Raw genomic sequence first — 25,959 nt, 5'->3', positions numbered from 1 at the left:
GTCCATTTGCCTTGATATCTTTTTTCCATAGTGCTTTATTTACACACGTGCGAGGCATAACTACAATAGAAAGAACAATGTAAAACGATGTTTAACGATACTGTCTCAGTCTTCAACTGACTGACCCTCACCATTCAAAAGTCTGGCCTTAGACAGGGCTTTCTGGCTTTTGCACACGGCACTAATCAAACTTTCTAGAGTATTCTAGAATCTTCCATAGTGTAAGTCGCAAAGTGCATTTTTTCAACCGTACGTGATCACGTGATTGCTTATATCATAAAAACTAGAGCCAATATACATTTTTAAATGTCATTTTCGTTTTCAGCACCCCAAAATCATAAAAGAACAGCTATTTTCAGGCCCGAAACTTTTTCTCCGTTGAACAGTTTAATTAATTAATAATTATCCATGCTGCAGTTTAAGCTCACATCTGAAGGATCAATATTCCTGAAGAGAAGTCAAAGTACCAATTTACTTAGAGGGAAGGCACTCTTGCCACCATTAGTGTTATTTGAGGGGAGGAGGAGGTCTTCTTACATTATTTATGAACAAGAAAAAAATATGTAATCAATGGAAGTTACTCCGCAGGGGCACATCATTAGCAGAAGGTTACAGAGGGACTTACCCATATAAAGGGCCGTCGTTCCCAATAGCAGAAACCATGATCACATTGTTGGCTGTCAGTTCCCACACCTAGAAAATTAGAACTGCTTTACTGAATGATTTCTAGTTCTACTAGTAGGAGAGAAGAGTATTTCTCCTCTTTCTCCACATTTTATACACTTTGATAATAACCCCCCCCCCCCCCCGTAACTTTTCTTTTTTCCAAACCAAATAACCTAAACATAGCAATATTATATTTTAGCTTTCATCTAAGTTTTCAGAGTTTCTTCAAACAGGCAGGTGAATAGAAAGAACCCTACGATTTATGAAAAGGAAAGGCACAATTTAAGTAATTGTCTTAATGGTCTGATTTTGCATAAGCATTATGCATTGAATATATAAAAGGCAACACATCTATCTAAAAAGGTAAAGGTAGTCCCCTGACATTAAGTCCAGTCATGTCTGACTCTGGGGTGTGGTGCTCATCTCCATTTCTAAGCCGAAGAGCCAGCATTGTCCGTAGACACCTCCAAGGTCATGTGGCCGGCATGACTGCATGAAGCACCATTACCTTCCTGCCGGAGCGGTACCTATTGATCTACTCACATTTGTATGTTTTTGAACTGCTAGGTTGGCAGAAGCTAGGGCTGACAGCGGAAGCTCATGCCGCTCCCCGGAATCGAACCTGCGACCTTTCGATCAACAAGCTCAGCAGCTCCGTGCTTTAACCCACTGTGCCACAGGGGGCTCCCACATCTATCTATCTATCTATCTATCTATCTATCTATCTATCTATCTGTATATAAATGCTCTGTGCATAATGAGTACCTTAAAAACAAAAGAACCAATGAAGGAAATCACACCACATTTGGCAACAAAACGTCTCACTACACAAGGAGTGACCATCACTCAAAAATTATGATTTTGTCATTTGGGAGTTGTAGTTGCTGGGATTTATAGATCACCTATAATCAAAGAGCATTCCGAACTCCACCAACGATGGAATTGAACCAACCTTGGCACACAGGACTCCTCTGACCAACAGAAAACACTAGAAGGGTTTGGTGGGCATTGACCTTGGGTTTTGGAGTAGTAGTTCACCTACATCTAGAGAGCACTGTGGACTCAAACAATGATGAATCTGGACCAAACTTGGCACAAATACTCAATATGTCCAAATATAAACACAGATGGAGTTTGGGGGAAATAGACCTTGGCATTTGGGAGTTGTAGTTACTGGGATTTATAGTTCACCTACAATCAAGGAGCATTCTGAACCCCACCAACGACAGAATTGGGGCTAACTTCCCACACAGAACCCTCATGACCAACAGAAAATATTGTGTTTTCTGGTGGCCTTTGGTGACCCTTCTGACCCCCCTTGCAACCGTCCAGGGGTCCCAAACCCCAGGTTGAGAAATGCTGCCTTAAGGCCATCCAGTCCAACTCCCTTCACCAGGGCAAGAAAACATAATCAAAGCCCTCCTGACAAAGGGCCATCCAGCCATTCACACACAAACATATACGTATATGACAGATGCAGTATCAAAGATTTGAAAGGGACCCCTAAAGAAGGACAATGATATGTGGCATGTTCCAGAGTAGGCAAAACAGGCAATCTCCACATCAACACTGGCAAAGAAACAGCAAGAAATACTGTTTACCCACAAGCATAAAGACATTACATATATTAGAAACCAACACTTTCTTGTTACTTTATTTTCCAGATCACCAGACTGGGCCACAGCAACGCGTGGCAGGGGACCGCTAGTACATTTACAAAAACCTTAGAGATACAAGGCGAGATGTACTGATCTATCAAGTTCAGCATTGTATTTCTGCTGTGTTCCCAAAGCAGCATATCAACATAAAATCAACTAGTATGAAGACCTTTACCACCTGTGATAAGTAATCTATCAAATATAATGTCGTACACCAAAGCAGGACCTTAAACACCACATCAGCTTAGTAAACTAAAATAGCCCATAAACTTCAAGGGAAAACATAAGTACATAAAAATCCATGAAACTAGCACTTGAATCCATGGAACAAGACAGCATGAAAAATCTCATAGACAAATCTTAAACTTGGCAAAAACTTGGTACATGAAACTAAGAGCATTTGGAAGCAAGATCAAATTCCAACGTTGACCTGACTTGAGGCATTTATCTCCCATGAAACATTATAAAGGAAAGCACTTCTCTTGACCTTCCCACCAGATAAATGTTTGTTATCTCTCTTTTGCTGTAGATGAACGGATCGTCTCAGTCTCTGAAGACTCTGCCTCTGTTTATTAAAACTCTGCTTTGTATCTAAGCTTTCATTATCTTCTCTCTCATTAGCTTCTGCACCTGACAAATCGCCCCAGGGCTGAGAAGAGCAGTATACAAATATAGTAAATCAATCATCTTCAGACAGTTGCTCTGAGAAAAGCTGTGAAGGGCCCTTCCCCAGAATGTGGCCTTGTGAGTCTTCCTGAGACAGCTCGGGTCTCTCATCTGAACTTAACTCAGGACCCAGTGAACCCTCGTCCCCAAAGACAACAGGCCCCGGGCCACCATCAGGAACAACATCCCCATTCCCATCATGAACATCAGAAACATCAGACACAATCACACACTGAACAGGTTGACATACAACAAATAATTATATTGACCTTGTCAACAAAGGGATGGTCCATGAAGTCGGGCCCTCCAATACTAAGGTTTAATACATCTATTTTCTTCAAAATGGCATAGTTAAAGGCATCCAGAAACCAAGAGGTGTATGAGACCTATATGAGGCAGAATCATGTTAATACTGATTAATATTTAAGGAGGAAAACATTAAAAAAAACTATACACATAACGTCCACCTCTCCACCTCACAAAAGAATGTTTCAATTGAGGCAATATATATATCCTGATCATAAATTTTACATTTCCAAATAGGGCTTTTGGAGTAAATATTTCAAACTGTATGTTAAGAAAGAGCATCTCATTTGATTGCTTTAACTGTTTATTTTTAATACTAGTAATATTTAATTCTATTTTAATGCTTGTATGTTTTTTGGGTTTTACATTGCATTGTACCAGTATTGTATCAGTCTCTTTTTTATAAGAAAAAGCGGGGTATAAACAATTTATTATTATTATTATTATTATTATTATTATTATTTGAAAATTGCAAAATACAGACATTTTCAAAACATGAATCTGAAAATCCCAGAAAGATTCTCTAGAGCAGTGGTTCTCAACCTTCCTAATGCCACAACCCCTTAATACAGTTCCTCGTGTTGTGGTGACCCCCAACCATAAAATTATTTTCATTGTTACTTCATAAATGTAATTTTGCTACTGTTATGAATCATAATGTCAATATCCGATATGCAGGATGTATTTTCATTCACTGGACCAAATTTAGCACAAATACCCAATATGCCCAAATTTGGATACTAGTGGGGTTGGGGGAGGGCGACTAAAATGATAAAGGGTCTGGAGAACAAGCCCTATGAGGAGCGGCTTAAGGAGCTGGGCATGTTTAGCCTGAAGAAGAGAAGGCTGAGAGGGGATATGATAGCCATGTATAAATATGTGAGAGGAAGCCACAGGGAGGAGGGAGCAAGCTTGTTTTCTGCTTCCCTGGAGACTAGGACGTGGAACAATGGCTTCAAACTACAAGAGAGGAGATTCCATCTGAACATAAGGAAGAACTTCCTGACTGTGAGAGCCGTTCAGCAGTGGAACTCTCTGCCCCGGAGTGTGGTGGAGGCTCCTTCTTTGGAGGCTTTTAAACAGAGGCTGGATGGCCATCTGTCAGGGGTGATTTGAATGCAATATTCCTGCTTCTTGGCAGAATGGGGTTGGACTGGATGGCCCATGAGGTCTCTTCCAACTCTTTGATTCTATGATTCTATGAGGGAATGGTTTTATTATTTGAGAGCTGTACTTGCTGGGATTTATAGTTCATCTACAATCAAAGAGCATTCTGATCTCCACCAATGATGGAACTGAACCAATCTTGGCACACAGGACTCCCATGACCAACATAAAACACTAGCAGGATTTGGTGGGCATGGATCTTGAGTTTGGGAGTTGTAGTTCACCTACACCTGTGAACTCAAACAACGATGGATCAGGACCAAATTTGGCACAAATACTCAATATGCCCAAATGTGAACACTAATGGAGTTTGGGGGATATAGACCTTGGCATTTGGGAGTTGTAGTTACTGGGATTTATAGTTCACCTACAATCAAAGAGCATTCTGAACCCCACCAACAATAAAATTGGACCTAACTTTCCACACGTAACCCAGATGACAAGAGAAAATACTATGTTTTCTGATGGTCTTTGGCAACCCCTAGGACACCCTCTTGCGACCCCCCCAGGGGTCCCGACCCCCAGGTTGAGAAACACTGCTCTAGAGAGTCAAATCCAATTGTATCTCTCATTTCATAAGATTTTTATTGAGGGGAACATATGCAGTATACCTGATTGTTGGTGAAAACGCGAAATATGTGCAGCTCTGAGTCTGGAGCAAAACCTTGGCATTCTCTCATACTTGCGATCACACCTGCTACAAAAGTCCCATGACCCAGACCTATTGAACATAATATAAAGCAGATTACAACAAAAGCTCAACACGGTGGCTTGCAGCCAATTGCTAGTGCCAACTAACATTTTAAGAGATTTACAGACGTGTTTACTTAACTTTTGAGAGCATTCAAGGTCTTGTACGAGACCAACTTTGTAGAAGAAGAGATACTGTGATTCTTCCTTCACCCACTCATCATTAAATCATAATACTATACTTCATTTTGAGCGACGCAAACTAAATAATGAAACTCACCGTCATCCAATGTTCTCTCATTTGTCCAGTTTGTTCTCTCTTTTACATTTTTGAAGTGAGGATGTTTCTCGCTCAGCCCAGTGTCAAAGACAGCCACTTTCACCCCAGCTCCTATATGAAATCACATGGTAAACAGACAATGCGGTTACTTAGGAGAGAAGGCTAATAAATAAATAATTATTAATATTATACTTTGTTTACTTATCTATATAAATAAAAAATGTAATGTTCGTTTGTGGGATTAACAGAACTCAAAAACCACTGGACGAATTGACACCACATTTGGACACAAGACACCTAACAACCCAATGTATGTCCTTCACTCCAAAAAAAAATTGATTTTGTCATTTGGGAGTTGTAGTTGCTGGGATTTATAGTTCACGTACAATCAAAGAGCATTCTGAATCCCACCAACGATGGAATTGAACCAAACTTGGCACACAGTTCTCCCATGACCAACAGAAAATACTGGAAGGGTTTGGTGGGCACTAGTGTCCTTTGGTTTTGGAGTTGTAGTTCACCTACATCCAGAGATCACTCAAACAATGATATGCAGGATGCATTTTTATTGTTACAATCTGAACATAAAGCATAGTTTTAGCATTTCTGAAGATAAAATAGTTCCAATTAAAATGAGGAAAACATTCTATTTTCTGTCTTTTTGAAAGTGGTTTTTGGAGTATGTAAGCATGAGTCCCCTTTCGGGGGGAGAAGGGCAGGGTATAAATATAGGAAATAATTCTATATAAATAAAAATGTAACGTTCAATGTATTGCCGAAGGCTTTCATGGCTGGAATCACTCAGTTCTTGTGGGTTTTTTTGGGCTATATGGCCATGTTCTAGAGGCATTTCTCCTGACATTTCTCCTGCATCTATGGCAGGCATCCTCAGAGGTGAGGTCCGGTCTGAGGATGCTTGCCATAGATGCAGGCGAAACGTCAGGAGAAATGCCTCTAGAACATGGCCATATAGCCCGAAAAAACCCACAAGAACTAAATGTAACGTTCGTTTGTGGGATTAACAGAACTCAAAAACCACTGGACACCTAACAACCCAATGTATGTCCTTCACTCAAAAAAAAAATGATTTTGTCATTTGGGAGTTGTAGTTGCTGGGATTTATAGTTTACCTATAATCAAAGAACATTCTGAACCCCATCAACGATGGAATTGAACCAAACTTGACACAGAATTCTCCCATGACCAACAGAAAATACTGGGAGGGTTTAGTGGGCAGTGCCCTTTGGTTTTGGAGTTGTAGTTCACCTACATCCAGAGATCACTGTGGACTCAAACAATGATGGATCTGGACCAAACTTGGCACTGATACTCAATATGCCCAAATGTGAACACTGGTGGCGTTTGGGGGTTGTATTTGCTGGGATTTATAGTTTACCTATAATCAAAGAACATTCTGAACCCCATCAACAATGGAATTGAACCAAACTTGACCCAGAGTTCTCCCATGACCAACAGAAAATACTAGAAGGGTTTGGTGGGCAGTGTCCTTTGGTTTTGGAGTTGCAGTTCACCTACATCCAGAGATCACTCAAACAATGATGGATCTGGACCAAACTCTCCACGAATACTCAATATGCCCAAATGTGAACACTGGTGAAGTTTGGGGGAAATAGAATCTTGACATTTGGGAGTTGTAGTTGCTGGGATTTATAGTTCACCTACAATCACAGAGCATTCTGAACCCCACCAACAATAGAATTGGGCCAAGCCTCCCACACATAACCCCCATGTGGGCCATAGCAACGCGTGGCAGGGGATGGCTAGTTTTTTCACCTAATAATATAATATTTTGACAATACATTCAAGCTCCCTTTTGTTCCTCTAACATCTTTTAATGTAAGCTATATATTTGTTGTCGAAGGCCTTCATGGCCAGAATCACTGGGTTGCTGTGAGTTTTTCAGGCTGCATGGCCATGTTCCAGAAGCATTATCTCCCAACGTTTCACCCACATCTATGGCAGGCTTCCTAAGAAGTTGTGAGTGTTGGAGCTCAGCCTGTGATTGTGTTTCAGGATCAGGGTTCTTTGGATGTGGGGAGTGATGTCAATGAGTTTCAAGATGGCAATGGTTTGGTCAATGATACTGATGCAGAAAATGATCGGGAGATCCCTGTTCAAAGTGTAGTTTCCCAAGATAATATCCCTGAAGGGTGTGGGGTTGGTAGTGCACTCCCTGAATTGCTACCAGAGAGTTCCCAGGATTTGGGGCTTGAAAACAACTTGGCACCTGCAGAAGTTAATGAGCAAATAGACAGCAGGAGATTAGTCAAAACAGACAAGCCGAGCAGTGGCTTCGGCGCTCTGCCAGGCTCCAAAAGAAAAAGATAAGGGAATCTCAATTAAATCTAAACCAATTTCTGAGTGCTTGGGATAGCTTAACAAGGGGATAAAAGTCCCAAATATGGGAAATGTAGCCAGATGAAACATCGTTTGGAATCAAGTTAAGTTCTCGTCCTTGTTTCATGCAACCCTAGCTTGGAAGATTCATGCTTAAGTATTTTTTATTTCATTGTTTTGATTCTTGAATTTTATGACTACATACTCATGCATTAGATTAATGTTTCCTGGTTTTCTGGATTATGTTAGAGAAGCATGGACTTCATTTTCATGGACTTTGCTGAGCTTTACCCTGGACTATTTTGTTCCTGCTTATCTTCTTACCTAATTGGATTTACCTATTTCTTTAAAGTGCTTTTTACTTTGCTGTTTTTTTAATTATCTCCAATAAAAGGATTGTTTTCCTATTAAACGTGAGGTGTTTAAAGTCAGAGGGCTTTTCATGTCCTGGAGTGCAACAGTGAAGTCAGTTGGAAACGAGGCAAGTGAGGTTTATATATCTGTCCAGGTGGGAGAAAGAACTCTTGTCTTCTTGAGACAAGTGTGAATGTTGCAATTGGCTACCTTGATTACCATTTCATGGCCTTGCAGCTTCAAAGCCTGACTGATTCCTGGATGGGGGAATCCTTTGTTGGGAAGTGATTAGCTGGCCCTGATTCTTCTCTGGTTGCCATTTGCAACATTTACAGTTCTCTCAAGCAGACAAGAGTCCTTTCTTCCACCCTGGACATTGCACAGATATATGAACCCACTTGCCTAGCTTCCAACGTTCCCCTCAACCTCTGAGGATGTGGGTGAAATGTCAGGAGAGAATGCTTCTGGTACATGGCCATACAGCCCGGAAAACTCACAGCAACTCTGTGATTCCAGCCATGAAAGCCTTCAACAACATATTAGGCATACATCTCCTACCAATAACTAAAAATACCAACATATACATAAATTCGTTTTGGATTTCCAGCTTCTTTTTTATTAGTTTCTGTATAAATATATCATTTTTTCTTCTACTTTATATCCAGCAAATTGTTTGCTTTTATTTAACACTAGCCATTCCCTGCCATGCGTTGCTATGGTCCAGTCTGTGTATATGTGTTTCGTGCGTGTATATATGTGTGTTTATATTTGTGTATATTTGTGTTTGTATATATGTTTGTGTGTGTGTGTGGTTTTGCGCATGTGTTGTAATGTATTTCTTTGTTTTTTGACCTTTTAAGTCTTTTCTGCTGTGTTTTTGGCCTTTTAAGTCTTTTCTGCTGTGTTTTTCAGTGTTTTTATGAGTGATGATCACTTGTCGGCCTGATAGGTGTCTTGTGTCCAAATTTGGTGTCAATTCGCCCAATGGTTTTTGAGTTTTGTTAATCCCACAAACAAACATTATATTTTTATTTATATAGATTTACAAGTGATTATCCCAACCTCCAGACCTGCACATAAAGCAGGGTTCCTCAAACTAAGGCCCGGGGGCCGGATACAGCCCTCCAAGGTCATTTACCCGGCCCTCGCTCAGGGTCAACCTAAGTCTGAAAAGACTTGAAAGAACACAGCAACAACAGCAACAATCCCATCTCATCAGCCAAAAGCAGGCCCACACTAATGCTTCTGGTACAAGTTTATATTTGTTTAAATTGTTCTTCATTTTAATTATTGTATTGTTTTAAAGTGTTTTTTGCACTACAAATAAGATATTGCAGTGTGCATAGGAATGCATTCAATTTTTTTTCAAATTATAATCCAGCCCTCCAAGTTTGAGGGACTGTGATCTGGCCCTCTGTTTAAAAAGTTTGAGGATCCCTGACATAAAGTCATTCCCTTTCCTATCATTATGAACTATCGTCATTTATTTATTTTATTTATTTTGCGCATTTCTACCCTGCCCTGCTCAACCCCCGAGGGGGGGCTCAGGGTGGCTTACAAAGACACAATTCGATGCCAGCATAAACATAACAATGGATAAAACATGTAAACAGCAATTATAACAATTAAGACAGTCAGTTTATACATCAAAATCAATAAAACGATAAAAACAATCTAATGCTCAACGTTCGCCATCTCAGAGTCCGTAAATTCATTCCACATTGTCAAGTACTATCGATTCTGGTCGTCATTGTCCTTATCTAACCGCCAGATTGCCCGAAAGCCTGGTCCCACAACCATGTTTTTAATTTCCTTCTGAAAGAGAGGAGGGATGTCGATGACCTAATTTCCCCGGGTGAGGGGCCACCACTGAGAAGGCCCTACTCCTCGTCCCCACCAATCTCACTTGTGATAGAGGTGGGGTCAAGAGCAGGGCCTCCCCAGAAGATCTCAAACTCCGAGGTGGGACGTAGAGGGAGATGCGTTTGGACAGGTACGCTGGGCCGGAGGCGTATAGGGTTTTGTAGGTCAAGACCAGCACTCTGAATTGTGCTCGGAACTGGATCGGCAGCCAGTGGAGCTGACATAACAGAGGGGTGGTATGCTCCCTGTATGACGCTCCAGTGACTAATCTGGCTGTCACCCGCTGGACTAATTGAAGTTTCCGAACAGTCTTCAAAGGCAACCCCACGTAGAGTGCATTGCAGTAATCCATTCGGGATGTAACAAGAGCGTGGACCATTTCCATAATACTAGACCATCCACTGAAACTGAATTCCTGAACTCTTGTAACAAAATTACCACTTTGGGAAAAATATATCAACCGCATCTTTTCCATGATTATGGGTAATAAGCTCCACAAACCAAAGACTACCTGTGAAGCCCATTTGCCAGAGGACATCCGCTTGAAGTGTCTGAGCAACTTGTCGTGGTATCGCTCTCAGCAAGCGCCTGCTCGAATGCCTGCCTGTCGCATGCCAAAATCCAGAACCCAAAGACAAACTTGCTCTTCTCAGAGGCCGAGATGACTGCCATTTTTGTGTCCATCTGGTATCATTGCAGGGGAACGCCGGATCAGCTAGAGTCAGGAAAGTCACAGAAATACATTTTAGACGTGAAAAGAAGTATTCTACTATCTTGTTTCCCCAAAAATCAGACTTAACTGCAAAATAAGCCCTAGCAAGGTTTTTCAGGAGGTTCTTAATATAAGCCCTAACCTAAATTAAGCATTATTTTTATTGAACAGAGATTAACATGACAAAAAGTAGAACGAAAACAAATACACTAACAATGTTTACACAGGGCAGGAGCTATGTTTTCATGGTCTGGAAATGCAAGTGAATCCCTTTGTAATTATTTGTTCTAATGCATACATCCTTTCTGGACAGACTCATGGGTTACAGCAGCTGTTTTCCTTGTTGGTTTAATTTACGTAAAAGATAAATGAGAACCATGTTTCCTTGAATGTGTCCTTTTTGTTCATCTAATTTGCTCTGTCATTGTTTTTGATTCCAAAGCATAGCTCTAAGCTAGATACTGCAGAAGTACAAAAATACAAATCAATAAAAAATTGCTTAATATTATATTGTTTAGCGAACATAATAAGAAAAATGCAATTTTCATAAGACATTTCTGTAAATATAATCAGTGTACAATTTGTCAGAGCTCCCACAAGTATATGGAAAATATACCGTATATACTCGAGTATAAGCAGAGTTTTTCAGCCCTTTTTTAGGCTGAAAAAGCCCCCCTTGCCTTATACTTGAGTCAAGGTTATTTATTATTTTACTCTGTTGTTATTATTATTATTATTACATTTATTATTTTACTCTATTTGTTATTATAATTATTACATTTATTATTTTACTCTATTTGTTATTATAATTATTACATTTATTATTTTACTCTATTTATTATAATTATTAAAGGTTTTTTTTGTGTCAGGAGCGACTTGGGAAACTGCAAGCTGCTTCTGGTGTGAGAGAATTGGCTGTCTGCAAGAACGTTGCCCAGGGGACGCCCGGATGAATTGATGTTTTTATCATCCTTGTGGGAGGCTTCTTTCATGTCCCCGCATGAGGAGCTGGAGCTGATAGAGGGAGCTCAACTGCCTCTCCCTGGATTTGAACCTGCAACCTGTCGGTCTTCAGTCCTGCCGGCACAGGGGTTTAACCCACTGCGCCACCGGGAGCTCCATTATTAAAGGTTAAAAGGTAAAGGTTGTCGCCTGACATTAAGTCCAGTCATGTGTGACTCTGGGGTGTGGTGCTCATCTCCATTTCTAAGCCGAAGAGCCGGCGTTATCCATAGACACCTCCAAGGTCATGTGGCCGGCATGACTGCATGGAGCGCCGTTACCTTCCCGCCAGAGCGGTACCTATTGATCTACTCATATTTGCATGTTTTTGAACTGCTAGGTTGGCAGAAGCTAGAGCTGACAGCAGAAGCTCACACCGCTCCCCGGAATCGAACCTGCGACCTTTCGGTCAACAAGCTCAGCAGCTCAGTGCTTTAACCCATTATTTTACTCTATTATTATTATTATTACATGTATTATTTTACTCTATTTATTATAATTAGTACATTTATTATTTTACTCAATATCTAAAAACAGAAAGGTTTACTTTATATGACTGTTCCAGTCTGTGACACTGAAAGAATGGATATGCTTACTTTCAGAGTACTTGAGTGAGCGAAAGACCTTTCTTTGGGGGGTAACTCGTTTGATATTGGGATGGTCTTCAAGAGTCTGCACGCCATCTTTCTGCTTCTCGTTGATCTGGATCACCTCAAAATCACTGGGATAGTCACTGGCTGGGTTGTTACGGGGCACGATCCTCCAGTTCTCAATTTCGCTGCTTCTCAGTGCCCTTGAAATAAATTTGCTTCTTGCTTGGGCTGAAAAGTAGCCATTGAAAGCCACAATGTATTCTGCAAGGAAATAGATGAAAAGCCAGATGAAACACAGAACAAGACAAATAGCATTATATAATAATAATATTTATTTATTTATTTATTTATTTACTATATTTGTATCAGCCCTTGGGCGATTCAGAGAAGTTCACAATAGCAAAATTCAATGCTTAAAACATCATAAAACAGTTAAAAACAATTAAAAATAGCATTATAACAATAAATTAAACATCATATAACATCTCATATCGTCTCATAGTTAAAATCCAGATCCAATCTCATCATCCAATTGGTCCATATTTAGCTTAGCTTAGGGTAAATATCTCAGAGATACACAATACAGGAAACTTGCATATGGGATGGAGGCAATTCACAGAAAAATTGACATCAGTCTTGCAGGTGACTGGCACTGATCAGATACTAATACAACAAAAATACAGGCCAGTCTCAAAAAGATTCAAAAGACCAAAAAAAAAGGAAAGAGAGAAAAAGTTAGTCAAACCAAAGAAGTGAATATAAATACAATGTGTGTGTGTGTGTGTGTGTCAGGAGCAACTTGAGAAACTGCAAGTCGCTTCTGGTGTGAGAGAATTGGCCGTCTGCAAGGACGTTGCCCAGGGGACGCCCGGATGATATGATGTTTTTATCATCCTTGTGGGAGGCTTCTCTCATGTCCCATAATACAATAATATGAAAAGAACTGTACACAAACTCAAGAGAACTAAACAGCCAAAGTCAGTAAGTAAACAATGTAACTAAAGCACATGTTGTACAATACAACAATTACATTATGAAACTGAATGTAATATATACAACATTGCAAAAGGAGCAGATGATTGTCAGAAAGTAAATATAAAGGAAATACAAGGATTACAGTCCTTAAAGCTTTGTTTACATTGTTTACTTATTGACTGACTGTTTTAGCTTAAGAATTATACAGAGGGTTAATAAAGTCTCTTTACCATTTAAATGGTACAGAAACTTCAAATAGTAAAGAGACTTTATGGACACCCTGTATTATTCTGTACCAATCTATATAAATAAAAATGTAATGTTCGTTTGTGGGATTAACAGAACTCAGAAACCACTGGACGAATTTACATCAAATTTGGACACAAGACACGTATCAGGCCAGTGAGTGACCATCACTCATAAAAACACTGAAAAACACAGCAGAAGAGACTTAAAAAGCCAAAAAAATAAAAAATACATTTCAACTTATGTGCAAAACCACACATATATACACAAACACACATATACACACACACAAAGTACATATATACAGACTGGACCACAGCAACGCGTGGCAAGGGACAGCTAGTATTACATAATATTATTGTTATATTATTTTTAATAGTATTATTTGATACACAACAAGATTAGTACACAGCAAACAAGATCATTATGCTGGCTTTTGTATTGGATCACATATCGGACAATTTCCATATAATAGTGTTGTTGTTGTTATTGTATTTACATTCACATTTTCATTTAGTTTGATTTTTTTTCTCTGTATTTTCTTGGTGTCAGTATTGATCAGAACCAGACTACCTTCACTGTGGATTATTCAAGTTCCGAATCTACTGCTCTGCTTCCATTGAAATAAAACTATGGAGGCCAATGTAATGATCTGATAAGCTGTTTAGGGAAAAATAACTAGGAAAAAATGGAAATTAATTTTCTGGGAAAACCTTTCCATTTTGACTACTGATAAGAGTTAGCACTCATAGCAAGCTTAGGGAACCTGCTTTCAGATATTGCTGGATTGTTACTCCCATTAACATGAAGGATGAGTGTTATTATTTATTTTTTCCCCACACTTGTACCCTGCCCTTTTTACCCCAAAGGGAACGCAGGGTGGCCTCACAACCAGCAACAATTCGATGCCCAGAAACAAATAGATTCCAAAAAAATGACAATTACAATTGAAACCAGCAATCTATATAAACAAAAATGTAATGTTAGTTCATGGGATTAACATAACTCAAAAACCAGTGGGCAATTGACACAAAATTTGCACACAATACACCTATCAGGCCAACAAGTGACCATCACTCATAAAAACACTGAAAAACACAGTGGAAGAGACTTTAAAAGCCAAGAAAAAAATAAATTACAACGCATGTGCAAAACCACATATATGCATATACATAAACACACAAAACACATATACACAGACTGGGCCACAGCAACACGTGGCAGGAGATGGCTAGTAAAACATAAATTGTTAAAATAGCAATTAAAATAACGCAAGTTCAAAATTGTAGTCCAGAATCGGTCCATTAGTCCATCACTTTAAGAAATTTCAGGTATTGAATTGCTATAGTGACTGCTCAAATGCTTGGTCCCATAACCATGTCTTAAGTTTTTTCCTGAAAGACAGGATAGAGGAGGCTGTTCTTATTTCATTGGGGAGGGAATTCCACAGATGAGGGGCCACCACTGAGATGGCCCTTTCTCTTGTCCCCATCAGTCATGCTTACGAGGATGGTGGGACTGAGAGCAGGGCCTCCCCAGATGACCGTAATGGTTCATAGGAGGAGATACATTTGGACAGGTGGGCTATTATATAATAATATTACAATTATTTTAATTATTATACTCCTTTTTAAAAGGAGGATGGAATACTGAGGGTCTTCTCAGTGGTGGCCCCTCGGCTGTGGAACTCTCTCCCTAGGGATATTAGAACAGCTCCTTCCCTCCTGACCTTCTGCAGAAAAGTGAAACATGTATTGTCGAAGGCTTTCATGGCCGGAATCACTGGGTTGTTGTATGTTTTTTCGGGTTATATGGCCATGTTCTAGAGGCATTCTCTCCTGACGTTTCGCCTGCATCTATAGAAAGCATCCTCACAACCTCTGAGGATGCTTGCCATAGATGCAGGCGAAACGTCAGGAGAGAATGCCTTTAGAACATGGCCATATAGCCCAAAAAACATACAACAACCCAGTGAAAACATGGCTTTTTGAGCAAGCCTTTGGAAACCTAGTACAATAGATAAACACGGAACTATGTGAAATCGAATACTAGAACGGCTTAGACGATATTTTTGGACGACGAGGCTAATAGTGAAGTTAGTGGTTTTATATGTTTTTAAAGGTTTTAATGTATGTATTTTATAATTCTGTTTTAAATGTTTGTCGTAATGTTTACATTGTTTTAATGGCATCGAATAGCTGCCTGCATTGTAAAGCTGCCTTGAGTCATCTTTGGGTTTGAGAAAGGCAGGGTAAAAATATTGTAAATAAATAAATACTTTGGCAATTTCCAATGATTACAGTAAAACATGTCACTCAAAAAAAAAAAAAAAGAATATTTACCATGCTCCACAACTGTAGAAGAGAACTCCACTTTCAGGGTCAGACGAGAGCATTCAGGACACAGGTGACTGTCATGAGAAGAATTGCCAGGTTTGGTTGTCAGGTACTGTTTGCCACACAGTAGGATCGCAGCCAAAAACAACCAGGTGTTTGCAAGCCTCATGGTCCTGAACGGATGCGGTTTCATTTCCCAAATGGCATGGATTCAATTAATTAATATGTTGCTTTGCCATGGATCAGGTCTCACTTTCCTTCTTCTTTTTTCTTTTTTTCCTTTCAGAAAACCGTCTTTTTAAGTGCTAAGCAGATAGTCTTAAGTTTTTGTCCAGGATAAATAAAAGCCGTGCCTTCATTGTCTTTTCCAATGAAGCCCCGGAAACAGGCTCATTTCTTTCTACGTTTCTTCTCCATCTTTTGATTAAAAGATCCAGTCACTCAGGATTCAGCAGCTGAGTCCTGTACTCCATTTTGGATAGATTAAATTAAATCCACAATAAAATTAGGCAAGAAGCATTTTCCTGCTGGATTGCTGTCGTCCAACAAAACCTGTAAAATATACAAATTACATCGATCAATTAGTTCTACTACAGTATAAGGACAAACAACAAAATGATTTAAACAAAAATGTGATTCTGTTCTCTAGATAGGTATAAGAAGCAGTAAAACCTATATATGAAGTTTGGAAGAGTTCTATAGGTCTTATATGACTTGTATTCTCTCTCTCTCTCTCTCTATATATATATATACACATACACACACATACATACATGTATGTGTGCGTGTGTGTATATATATATATATATCTATATATATAAATCTGTTAGGTTGGTTCAACGGGACAGCAAAACTCCACAACCCCCCAACGAAACTTAACCAAAATTCCCATGCCCATAACACAACCCACAAGGTACAAACATATCTACTCAAAATGAAAAACAACACAACAACACACTCACAAAACGGCAAAACAACAAAACTAAAAAAAACCAACGAACCTTAACCAAAATTCCCATGCCCATAACACAACCCACAAGGTACAAACATATCTACTCAAAATGAAAAACAACACAACAACACACTCACAAAACGGCAAAACAACAAACCTCAAAACCCCCCCAACGAAACTTAACCAAAATTCCCATGCCCATAACACAACCCACAAGGTACAAACATATCTACTCAAAATGAAAAACAACACAACAACACACTCACAAAACGGCAAAACAACAAACCTCAAAACCCCCAACGAAACTTAACCAAAATTCCCATGCCCATAACACAACCCACAAGGTACAAACATATCTACTCAAAATGAAAAACAACACAACAACACACTCACAATACGGCAAAACAACTGAGCATGCGCATTGGCGCCCAGCCGCAAGTTCCCTGGGTGCGCACACAGCCTTCCGGCCAACGTTCCCTCCAGGGAAGCCATGCCCACTCCAAGCCCCGCCGCGCCGCTTCCTGCACACACACACACACCCTGCCACACGCACACACACAACCCCACGCTCCATCACTCCCCCCGCCGCCGCACACACACACGCAACCCCACACTCCATCACTCCCCCGCCGCCGCACACACACACGCAACCCCATGCTCCATCACTCCCCCTGCCGCTGCACACACACACGCAACATGAAGGAAGGAAAGAGGGAGTGAAGGAAGGGCGAAGATGTAGAGAAAGAGGGAGGGAAGGAAAGAAGGAAAGAGAGAAGGAAGAAAAGAGATCAGAAGAGAAAGAAAAAGGGGGAAGGAAGGAAAGAGATCGAGAAGGAAGAGGAGAAGGAAAGATGGGAGAGAAGGAAGGAAGGAGGGAGGGAAAGAAGGAGAGAAAGAGGGGAGGTTGGCCACAGCAACACGTGGCGGGTAAAGGTTGTTATTTCTATTATTATTATGCTATTATTCCGATGAGACCCTTTTAGGGGGAATGGGAGAGGTGTCAGGTCCCAGAGGCAATGCACTGCATTATTGTTATTGTTATGATGGTGGTGAAATAAAAGGAAATAAAAAGTGAAAGAAGGAAGCAAACAGGGAGGGAAGAAAGGCAAAGGAAGAAAGGGGGAGGGAATGAAGGAAAGAGAGAAGGATGAAACCAAGTAGTGAAAGAAGGAAAGAAAGAAAGAGGTAGAGAAGGAAGAAAGGAGAGAAAGGGGGAGGAAAAGGGGGAAGGAATAGGTAGGTACCTCTCTTTCATAATAGTCCAGATATCTACCTCAACTTTGATAAGTTTTACTATAGGCCACAGCAAGGCGTGGCAGGGCACAGCTAGTATATATATATATTTACTTCATTTATATACCGCTTTTCTCAGCCCACGGGCAACTCAAAGCGGTTAACAATAGCAAAAATTCAATGCTCAACATCATAAATACAGTTTAAAAAACTATTAAAATAATAACATAATAAACAGTTAAACATCAATATAACATCTCATTAGCGTCTCAAGTAAAATCAAGATCCAATCTCATCATCCGTTGTTCCGTATTCCTATGTTCATTCACTGCCTGCTCGAACAACCAGGTCTTCACTTTCCTCCGAAATCCCATTAGGGAGGGGGCCGATCTAATTTCTGTAGGAAGGGCGTTCCACAGCCAAGGGGCCACCACTGAGAAGGCCCTGTCTCTTGGCCAAAGTACTTCAGCTTTGTCTCTAGTCTCCTTCCCTCCAATGAGCAGTCGGGCTTTCTTTCCTGGAGGATGGACTGGTTGGATCTTTTCGCAGTCCAAGGCACATTCAGAACTTTCCTCCAACACCACAGTTCAAAAGCATCGATCTTCCTTCGCTCAGCCTTCCCCAAGGTCCAGCTCTCACATCCGTAGGTTACTACAGGGAATACCATGGCTTTGACTAGGCGGATATAATACAATATAGTAGTACTTAATACTGATATTGCACTATGCAAATAATATAATATTATATATATATATATATATATATATATATATATATATATATAGTAAGCCGCTCCGAGTCCCCTTCGGGGTGACAAGAGCGGCATATAAATGTCGTAAATAAATAAATATAATAATCCAATTTTGAAAATTAGATCTGTTTTTTTCTCTCCGCATGCCCCAAAAATGCTATAGTATCAGCCAGGCCAGTTAAGTCTGCTAAAGAAAAGAGAAAGCTGAAAGTGACATACCTTGGTGATATTTACCATGCAATCCCTATGTCCTTCTTTTCATGTCTTTATAAAGATAAAGTTTACTTATAAAGTTATCCAGATAGAGATCAAGACTTGCAAGTCTTCCTTTAACCAATATCTCTTGCTTCGTTAAATTATTATAGACACTTTCGGCAATGAGTCACAAATCACAACCTGAACTAGCTAGGTATTTCTGATTGGGGTAAAAAAAAACACAGCACCAACACATCCTTTGAAGTTGCTAGAAAAAAATTCAAGTTAGGCCACATTTTTGTTAAAGTATTTTTGCCTTTATCTGAAGGAACAGTTTGTACTTGGGTTAAAATCATACAGAACATGTCGTGAGCCATCTCATGTCCCGTTCTAGGGAAAGGTGAGATATAAATAGTCAATAAAAGAAGAAAATAGTTTTCTTGAAGTAATTACCACACTGTGCAATTACAGGTTTGGTTTCTGATCTATTTCCATTTTTTAAAATATCATCTTTATTGAAAGTTTCCTTTTGTTACACATAATATGAAAGAATTGAGAAAATATAATTTAAAAAAGAGAAAAAAATGAAAAATATAATAAAATGAAATAATAACATGAGAAAGAAAAGACAAGAGAGAGAAAGAAAGAAGAAAATAGAGAAAGAAAGAGAAAGAAAGAAAAAGAAAGAAATAGAATATAGAGACAGTGAAAGGTTTAAAAAAGAAGACTCTGGAGACAGATGGTGTGCATCTCCCTCGTTGACTTCCTTCGTATCTTCCAAGTCATAGAATCATAGAATCATAGAATCAAAGAGTTGGAAGAGACCTCATGGGCCATCCAGTCCAACCCCCTGCCAAGAAGCAGGAATATTGCATTCAAATCACCCCTGACAGATGGCCACCCAGCCTCTGCTTAAAAGCTTCCAAAGAAGGAGCCTCCACCACACTCCGGGGCAGAGAGTTCCACTGCTGAACGGCTCTCACAGTCAGGAAGTTCTTCCTCATGTTCAGATGGAAAGTGGGTTTTCCTTTTCTTTCTTCTGTCTGTATTTTCTTTTTCTATTTTCTCTTCTACTTATATTGCTGTGTTTCTATTTCTTTGGTTTAAATAATTTGTCACATTTCATAGAATCATAGAATCAAAGAGTTGGAAGAGACCTCATGGGCCATCCAGTCCAACCCCATTCTGCCAAGCAGGAATATTGCATTCAAATCACCCCTGACAGATGGCCATCCAGCCTCTATTTAAAAGCTTCCAAAGAAGGACCCTCCACCACACTCTGGGGCAGAGAGTTCCACTGCTGAACGGCTCTCACAGTCAGGAATCTCCTCTCTTGTAGTTTGACGCCATTGTTCCGCGTCCTAGTCTCCAAGGAGGCAGAAAACAAGCTTGCTCCCTCCTCCCTGTGGCTTCCTCTCACATATTTATACATGGCTATCATATCCTCTCTCTGCCTTCTCTTCTTCAGGCTAAACATGCCCAGCTCCTTTAGCCGCTCCTCATAGGGCTTGTTCTCCAGACCTTTTATCATTTTAGTCCAATCAGTTTCTTTTATTGGGGTTCCTTTATTTTTTGAAATCAGATATGTTAATCTATCCATATTTCTAATGTCCAATATTTTTTTCTGACCAGTCCTTAATTTCTGGAGTGTCTTCTTTCTTCCAAAGTTTTGCGTAGCAAATTCTTGCTGCTGTACTCAGTAGGAAAAGAAGTTTATCTGTATTTTTATCTATTTTTAGATCTGTTATGCCTAATAAAAATATCTCCGGTTTAAATGGGATTGGGTTGTTGTAGGTTTTTCCGGGCTATATGGCCATGTTCTGGAGGCAATTTTTCTCCTGACGTTTCGCCTACATCTATGGCAAGCATCCTCAGAGGTAGTGAGGTCACTACCCAGTGATTCCGGCCATGAAAGCCTTCGACAATACATTAAATGGGATTCTTATATGTAATATTTCTTGGACCTCTTCATGGATTTTTTTCCAGTATATTTTCACTCTTTGGCACAACCACCACATGTGGAAGTAAGAACCTTCCATCCTTCCTATTTCCATTTTTAAAAAACCCTCATTACACAAGTAACTATTCAAAGTGTTGGCTTTAGCCTATAAAGCCCTAAACGGTTCCGGCCCAACTTACCTATCTGAATGTGCCTCCCTTTACGAACCTTCCAGGAATTTAAGATCATTTGGGGAGGCCCTGCTCTTGATCCCACCTGCCTCACAAGCACACAGTGGCAAGAATTATAATAGCAAGGAATTGGAAAATAGTAACTAATCTAACACCGGAAGCATAGTATAGGGAGGTATGGAGCGTAGCCTTAAATGATAAACTAACAATGGAAATGATGGTATTCAGGAGGGAAATTAACAGATCAGATTTTGAGGCATACTGGTCTGTCTTTATTAAATATGCTTTAGTGAGTGAAAATGGAAAACAATATAATCTTGTATTGTCAAAGGCTTTCATGGCCGGAATCACTGGGTTGTTGTAGGTTTTTTCGGGCTATATGGCCATGATCTAGAGGCATTCTCTCCTGACGTTTCGCCTGCATCTATGGCAAGCATCCTCAGAGATAGTGAGGTCTCTTGGAACTAGGAAAAAGGGTTTATATATCTGTGGAATGACCAGGGTGGGACAAAGGACTCTTATCTGCTGGAGCTAGGTGTGAATGTTTCAACTGACCACCTTGATTAGCATATAATGGCCTGACAGTGCCTAGAGCAAACTTTTGTTGAGAGGTGATTAGATGTCCTTGTTTGTTTCCTCTCTGTTGTTTTGCTGTTGTGATTTTAGAGTTTTTTAATACTGGTAGCCAGATTTTGTTCATTTTCATGGTTTCCTCCTTTCTGTTGAAATTGTCCACATGCTTGTGGATTTCAATGGCTTCTCTGTGTAGCCTGACATGGTGGTTGTGAGAGTGGTCCAGCATTTCTGTTTTCTCAGATAATATGTTGTGTCCAGGTTGGTTCATCAGGTGCTCTGCTATGGCTGACTTCTCTGGTTAAAGTAGTCTGCAGCGCCTTTCATGTTCCTTGATTCGTGTTTGGACGATGCTGCGTTTGGTGGTCCCTATGTAGACTTGTCCACAGCTGCATGGTAGACGGTAGACTCCTGCAGAAGTGAGAGGATCCCTCTTGTCCTTTGCTGAATGTAGCAGATGTTGGATTTCCTTGGTGGATCTGTAGATAGTTTGTATGTTGTAAGTCTACACAGGGACCACCAAACGCAGCATTGCCCAAACATGAATCAAGGAACATGAAAGGCACTGCAGACTACTTCAACCAGAGAAGTCGGCCATAGCAGAGCACCTGATGAACAAACCTGGACACAGCATTTTATTTGAGAACACAGAAATACTGGACCACTCGAACAACCACCATGTCAGACTACACAGAGAAGCCATTGAGATACACAAACATGTGGACAATTTCAACAGAAAGGGGGAAACCATGAAAATAAACAAAATCTGGCTACCAGTATTTAAAAACTAAAATTACAACAGCAAAATAACAGAGGGGAAACAAACAAAAAATCACCTCTCAACAAAAGTTTGCTCTAGGCACTGTCAGGCCATTATATGCTAATCAAGGTGGTCAGTTGAAACATTCACACTTAGCTCCAGCAGACAAGAGTCCTTTGTCCCACCCTGGTCATTCCACAGATATATAAACCCTTTTTCCTAGTTCCAACAAACCTCACTACCTCTGACGATGCTTGCCATAGATGCAGGCAAAACGTCAGGAGAGAATGCCTCTAGAACATGGCCATATAGCCCGAAATAACCTACAACAACCCAATATAACCTTGTTGGTCAGGAATTTTGGATATGACATTTGATTAATGGTTGATTTATGAATATATGGCGAAGGAAAGGATATTTGTCCAGGCCTTGGTGGTGGGGCAATGTGTTTGTAAAATGTTCACTGTTTTGTGTTTTGTTTACACTGTAAATTGTTATTGTATGTAACTAAAATTTTCATATATATGGTACTACTGATAATATATAACATCATATAATGATATATTATTTTATTGTTGTATATTAGTATATTTTAAGGTGCAATGTTTTTGATGGTGAGCCGCTTTGAGTCTCCGTATGGACAGCTAAAGTGGGATATTATTAATTATTAATTAATAAAAAATAAAACACTCTCCACCTAATAGCAACATTCACACTTGCTTCAAACGGACATGGGTTCTTCCTCCCACCCTGGACATTATTCCACAGAAGGTGCCTCCAGGGAACAACAGCCAGGCTACTTCTATGCAGACACCCTCACTGATTGACTTTGCAGCTGCAAGGCTTCTCAATGCGAATCAAGCTGGCTCATTGCAGCAGTCACACTTGCTTCTTTCTCCCACCCTGGACATTATTCCAGAGGGTGCCTCCAGGCAACAACAGCCAGGCTACCTCTATGCAGACACCCTCACTCATTGACTTTGCAGCTGCAAGGCTTCTCAATGCGAATCAAGCTGGCTCATTGCAGCATTCACACTTGCTTCTTTTTCCCACCCTGGACATTATTCCAGAGGGTGCCTCCAGGCAAGAACAGCCAGGCTGCCTTGATGCAGGCCACCTCGCTGATTGACTTTGCAGCTGCAAGGCTTCTCAATGCGAATCGAGCTGGCTCATTGCAGCAGTCACACTTGCTTCTTCCTCCCACCCTGGACATTATTCCAGAGGGTGCCTCCAGGAAAGAACAGCCAGGCTACCTCTATGCAGACACCCTCACTGATTGACTTCTTTCTCCCATCCTGGACATTATTCCAGAGGGTGCCTCCAGGAAAGAACAGCCAAGCTACCTCTATGCAGACACCCTCACTGATTGACTTCTTTCTCCCATCCTGGACATTATTCCAGAGGGTGCCTCCTGGCAAGAACAGCCAGGCTACCTCTATGCAGACACCCTCACTGATTGACTTCTTTCTCCCATCCTGGACATTATTCCAGAGGGTGCCTCCTGGCAAGAACAGCCAGGCTACCTCTATGCAGACACCCTCACTGATTGACTTCTTTCTCCCATCCTGGACATTATTCCAGAGGGTGCCTCCTGGCAAGAACAGCCAGGCTACCTCTATGCAGACACCCTCACTGATTGACTTTGCAGCTGTCACACTTGCTTCTTCCTCCCACCCTGGACATTATTCCAGAGGGTGCCTCCAGGCAACAACATCCAGGCTACCTCTATGCAGACATCCTCACTGATTGACTTTGCAGCTGCAAGGCTTTCTCAATGCCGATCAAGCTGGCTCATTGCAGCATTCACACTTGCTTCTTCCTCCCACCCTGGGCATTATTCCAGAGGGTGCCTCCAGGCAAGAACAGCCAGGCTACCTCTAGGCAGACACCCTCACTGATTGACTTTGCAGCTGCAAGGCTTCTCAATGCCAATCAAGCTGGCTCATTGCAGCAGTCACACTTGGACATTATTCCACGGGTATACACACTCTTTAATGCCTTCACTTCCAACAGGCCTGAAGGGAAGAGGCCAGCGGGGAAGGCCCCGTTCCTTCATCTCCTCCCCCACAAAATAAATAAACCCCGAGGCCGGCAAACCAGAGTAGGCCTCACCTAGAAGCCTCCAAGCTTCTCCCCGACCGGCCAGCTGCCAGCCTTCCTCCTCGGCAGGCGCCTCAGGTCGCTCTTCGCCTCTCCGGCCTGCTTCGCTGAAGAGAAGCCGCTTTCCCCTAACAGGCGACGATTCAGCGCGAGGCGTGCTGGGAGTCGTAGTCTTTGAGAGCTCCCTCTCCGCGGAAGTGGCCGGCAGGGGGACTCGGTTTCCCAGGCGGCATTTCGGCGCAGCTGTTTTTGTCGCGAGTCGAACGAAAATACGGCAACCGCCAGGACTCAATTCGCGAAGACTTATTGTTTTTTTGTCAACATAGGGAAAGGGGATTGTGTGCAGTGGGGAGAGCGAGCCAGAAGGGAAAAGCAAGTGGCTTGAATGGCCATATAATCCATCTCCTGAATACAGATGATCTGCTTTGAACTGGCCCCTTCTACACTGCCATATAAAATCCAGATTATCTGCAGTGTAGACTCATATAATCCAGTTCAAAGCAGATAATGTGGAGTGTATGCTTTGATAATCTGGATTATATGGTGATGTGTAGATGCATATAATCCAATTCAAATAAGATAATGTGGATTATCACCTTTGATAATCTGGATTATGTGGTGGTGTAGACTCATAATCCAGTTCAAATCAGTAATGTAGATTATCACCTTTAATAATCTGGATTATATGATGATGTGTAGACTAATATCATCCAGTTCAAATCAGATAATGTGGATCATCACATTGATAATCTGGATTATATGGCAATGTGTAGACGCATATCATCCAGTTCAAATCAGATAATGTGGATTATCGCCTTTGATAATCTGGATTATATGGCAATGTGTAGACGCATATAATCCAATTCAAAGCAGAAAATGTGGATTATCGGATTTGATAATCTGGGTTATAAGGCAGTGTAGACTAATATCCAGTTCAAATCAGATAATGTGGATTATCACATTGATAATCTGGATTATATGGCAGTGTAGACTCATGTTGTTGTTCATTAGTTTAGTAGTTTCCGAGCCTTCGTGACTTCATGGACCAGCCTCCGCCAGAGCTCCCTGTCGGCCGTCACCACCCCCAGCTCCTTCAAGGTCAAGCCAGTCACTTCAAGGATCCCATTCATCCATCTTGCCCTTGGTCGCCCCCTCTTCCTTTTTCCTTCCATTTTCCCCAGCAGACTCATATAATCCAGATAATCAAAGATGATAATCCACATTTGAACTGGGTTATACGAGTCTTGTCGTAGTTTAGACTCAGTCCCAACCCACCCTCTGCCAAGCAGGAAAAGCACAATCAAAGCACCCCTGACAGATGACCACCCAGCCTAAAAGCCTCTGAGGCAGAGAGTTCCACTGCTGAACATTCTCCTTATGGTCAAGAAGTTCT

At 40.8% G+C, this 25,959-nt stretch overlaps 1 protein-coding gene across 1 annotated transcript in view; it reads right to left on the bottom strand.

Moving 5' to 3' along the window:
• The window catches only part of MBTPS1 (membrane bound transcription factor peptidase, site 1), a 76,805-nt gene extending 52,076 nt beyond the window's left edge, over positions 1-24,729 (bottom strand). Inside the window, exons 1-8 of the mRNA XM_067471017.1 lie at positions 24,579-24,729; positions 15,879-16,424; positions 12,319-12,576; positions 10,520-10,723; positions 5,434-5,544; positions 5,075-5,184; positions 3,260-3,376; positions 626-693 (exon numbers count right to left, since the gene is read on the bottom strand). Coding sequence (XP_067327118.1) covers positions 626-693; positions 3,260-3,376; positions 5,075-5,184; positions 5,434-5,544; positions 10,520-10,723; positions 12,319-12,576; positions 15,879-16,065 — 1,055 coding nt within the window. The 5' untranslated portion in view covers positions 16,066-16,424; positions 24,579-24,729. The remainder of the gene's footprint in view (positions 1-625; positions 694-3,259; positions 3,377-5,074; positions 5,185-5,433; positions 5,545-10,519; positions 10,724-12,318; positions 12,577-15,878; positions 16,425-24,578) is intronic.
• Between the last annotated feature and the right edge of the window lie 1,230 nt (positions 24,730-25,959).

Source organism: Anolis sagrei, chromosome 8 (assembly GCF_037176765.1).
Source record: "Anolis sagrei isolate rAnoSag1 chromosome 8, rAnoSag1.mat, whole genome shotgun sequence".
In the NCBI taxonomy this organism is placed as follows: domain Eukaryota; kingdom Metazoa; phylum Chordata; class Lepidosauria; order Squamata; family Dactyloidae; genus Anolis; species Anolis sagrei.
Note: the sequence above shows the minus strand (reverse complement) of the source record. Positions and strands in the feature narration are given on the sequence as shown.